Genomic DNA, 3,091 nt, shown 5'->3' on the forward strand with positions numbered 1-3,091 from the left:
CTTGTCTGAAGGAGGGACTTTGTAGAAAACGAAGAAAGGCGGGGCATAGAGGACCTACAATAATGTACAGTATTTGAAAAATAATGTGTTTTTTGAACATTAAAGCATGTCAACATATTCTGTTACACCAAATACACAAAATAATGATCTTTAAAAAAGCATCATATGACCCCTTTAAGAGATATAGGAAATGTTTATGATCCAAGCTACCTGGTGATGGCAGTAATGCACTGTTAAGTGCGGTTGCCAATAAAAGAAAGAAAGAAAGAAAGAAAGAAGAAGAAGAAGAAGTGTATGAGGTTTGTCCTCTCACGCTTGCCGTATCGCGTCGAGAGGTTAAATGGGAAACGTTCCAACATGACGCACTGAGAGCAAAACAACGCGAACATAACTGTTTAAAGAGAAGAAGAAATCGCTTTTTCCCCTCAAACTGCCGCGGAGTTTTCAACGTTTCTTGGTACGATTGTATTTTTCGTCTTTCCGGTAAGTTCGCGCTCTTAGACTGTTTGTGGAGAGTTTGTTTAAGGCAAACACGTGGATCGACACGCATAGACACTCCGCAGATCTGGGAAACATCGTTTCTGTTCACTTGATGTTGATACACTTTAAACCTTTTCTGCTCTGGTGCTTGTGACGCATCTTGTTTTATGTGTATTGCTGTCTAGTGTCGTTTCTCTGAATCAGAACTGTTGACTGTTATAAGTCATAGTGAACTGTTGTAGAGAAACCATCACATGGGTAACACATTGATCTGTTTACACATGGTTTAATACAATGAGCATCAAATACACATTAGGGCAGTGCTTTTGACCACAATGATGGTAAATGTGATTGGATGTCATGTAGGATTTAGCTGTTTTTGCACTACAGGAGGCATGGCTGTGGGAAATACATTCTCAGTTTGAGTGTTATTTTGGAGTGTTATTATTTTGGGGTATAATTAAAAACTGTAAGTCTTATTTTGTTCCCATACCCTCACTGTCACCTTGAGTACCCCAGTAACCCCTGCTGTAACATATACACGTATCTGTTTAAACTGATGTATGATTTGAGAAGTACTGTGTGATGAGGATCATTAATAAAGCTTTACTCTGCAGTGTTTGGTATGTTTCACAGACCATGCCGGCTGCTTGTGACTCTCTGCTGGATGATATTGAGGATATGGTGACCTCACATGACCCCACTCCTCACGAGCGGCAGTTTGCCCGCAACCCATGTAACAGTGTATTCTAATAAATAAGCAACCTAAATTTTAGATACCAGAGCCGTTTCCAAATGAAATAATACAGAAAAAACTACTAGCTTAATTTATACATAGTTCAAACTTTATCAGACGCTATCAAAGACAAGTGAAGTCTGTAATAAAATAAGAACAAATAAACAAATTACAACCCGTGGCACAAATAAATAACAATAGAACAAATATAGAAATGAAAACGGTGCTCAGGCAGGTCTTACAGTGATTTCTGTTGATTTCTGATTCTGTCTTTTGTTGTTGGAATACGCTAATGACACAGCTCTGTCACTTTAAGACTGAATAGATCTAATAATGGTGCAACGGTGCACATATTCCTACCAAATGTTTTTGTGAGTCAAAACATCTAGGACCTGTATAGCCTAAGTGTAGAAGCCATTTGTAAAGAAGCTAAAAGCCTAAACCTTAGACAGATTCTTAAGTGTTTGAACTACAGTGATGCATAGACAAAATGACTGCCCACAATCACTGAATCAACCAATAGTGTGTCTGCATTTTAGGAATTTAAGGGGTCATAGGATGCTACATGCACTTTTACAAGTTGTTTGAACTGAAATGTGTGTTGGCAGTGTGTGTACACAACCACCCTATAAAGATAAAAATCCACCCAGTGTTTTTAAAAAAAATCTTGTTAAATCTTTACCCCTTTCTCAAATCGAGCCGATCTCAGATGCCTGTCTGTGTGACGTCACAAAACAGTTTGAGTGTTATTTTGGAGTGTTATTATTTTGGGGTATAATTAAAAACTGTAAGTCTTATTTTGTTCCCATACCCTCACTGTCACCTTGAGTACCCCAGTAACCCCTGCTGTAACATATACACGTATCTGTTTAAACTGATGTATGATTTGAGAAGTACTGTGTGATGAGGATCATTAATAAAGCTTTACTCTGCAGTGTTTGGTATGTTTCACAGACCATGCCGGCTGCTTGTGACTCTCTGCTGGATGATATTGAGGATATGGTGACCTCACATGACCCCACTCCTCACGAGCGGCAGTTTGCCCGCAGGAGCATCGTGCCCCGTCCACGCAAACACCAGCTCCAGCCCGCAGGAGAAGAGCTGCAGACAGACAGGTCAGACTCCTCAAACTAACTCAGGGTTGTGATCAAGCGCTGTTACACACCTTCATTCTGTGCAGATGTTGAAATTCTGCTCAAACAGTTAGCCTTCAGCTGCTCTGTGACAGACAACTCTCTCAAGATAATGTGTGTAACATAATCAATGGGAACGTGCACTTTCACTTTCTGCCTTAAAAGTGCCCTAAAAAAGAAAGAAAAGAAAATTAGTGTTTTAGTGTTGTCACGATACTGGAATTTCTAACTTCAATACTGTAAAAAATATCGATATCTGATACCATTTTTGATACCACGGGGGAAAGCTGCCGCAGCATTAAGGCGGTGCAGTCTGAACAGAATGATAGCATGTTGTAATACAACTGTACTTTAAAAAACAATTGTGCTGTCAAACGATTAATCGCGAGTTTTTTTTTTTACAAAAGTTTTTGTTTACAAAATATACGTGTGTGTACGGTGTATATTTATTATGTGTATATATATATATTTATATATTAGACACACAGCGTATATTTTGAAAACATTTACATGTATATATTTATATTCATCTGATTATATCATATGTAAATATATTTAATATATAAATGTTAAATTTTTCTTAAATATATACATGCATGTGTGTGTATTTATTTATACATAACAAATATACACAGTATACACTATGTAAACAAAAACTTTTATTTTGGATGCGATTAATCGCGATAAATCGTTTGACAGCACTAATATATATATATATATATATATATATATATATATATAT

The 3,091-nt window shown here is 37.1% G+C and overlaps 1 protein-coding gene across 1 annotated transcript in view; it reads left to right on the forward strand.

The window, feature by feature from the left end:
• Positions 1 to 2,166: 2,166 nt before the first annotated feature.
• The window catches only part of LOC107722243 (threonylcarbamoyladenosine tRNA methylthiotransferase-like), a 222,711-nt gene continuing 221,786 nt past the window's right edge, over positions 2,167 to 3,091 (forward strand). The window contains exon 1 of the mRNA XM_016530527.1: positions 2,167 to 2,331. Coding sequence (XP_016386013.1) covers positions 2,174 to 2,331 — 158 coding nt within the window. The 5' untranslated portion in view covers positions 2,167 to 2,173. The remainder of the gene's footprint in view (positions 2,332 to 3,091) is intronic.

The sequence above is a fragment of the Sinocyclocheilus rhinocerous genome, unplaced genomic scaffold (genome assembly GCF_001515625.1).
Source record: "Sinocyclocheilus rhinocerous isolate Xijiao unplaced genomic scaffold, SAMN03320098_v1.1 scaffold1506, whole genome shotgun sequence".
NCBI lineage: Eukaryota > Metazoa > Chordata > Actinopteri > Cypriniformes > Cyprinidae > Sinocyclocheilus > Sinocyclocheilus rhinocerous.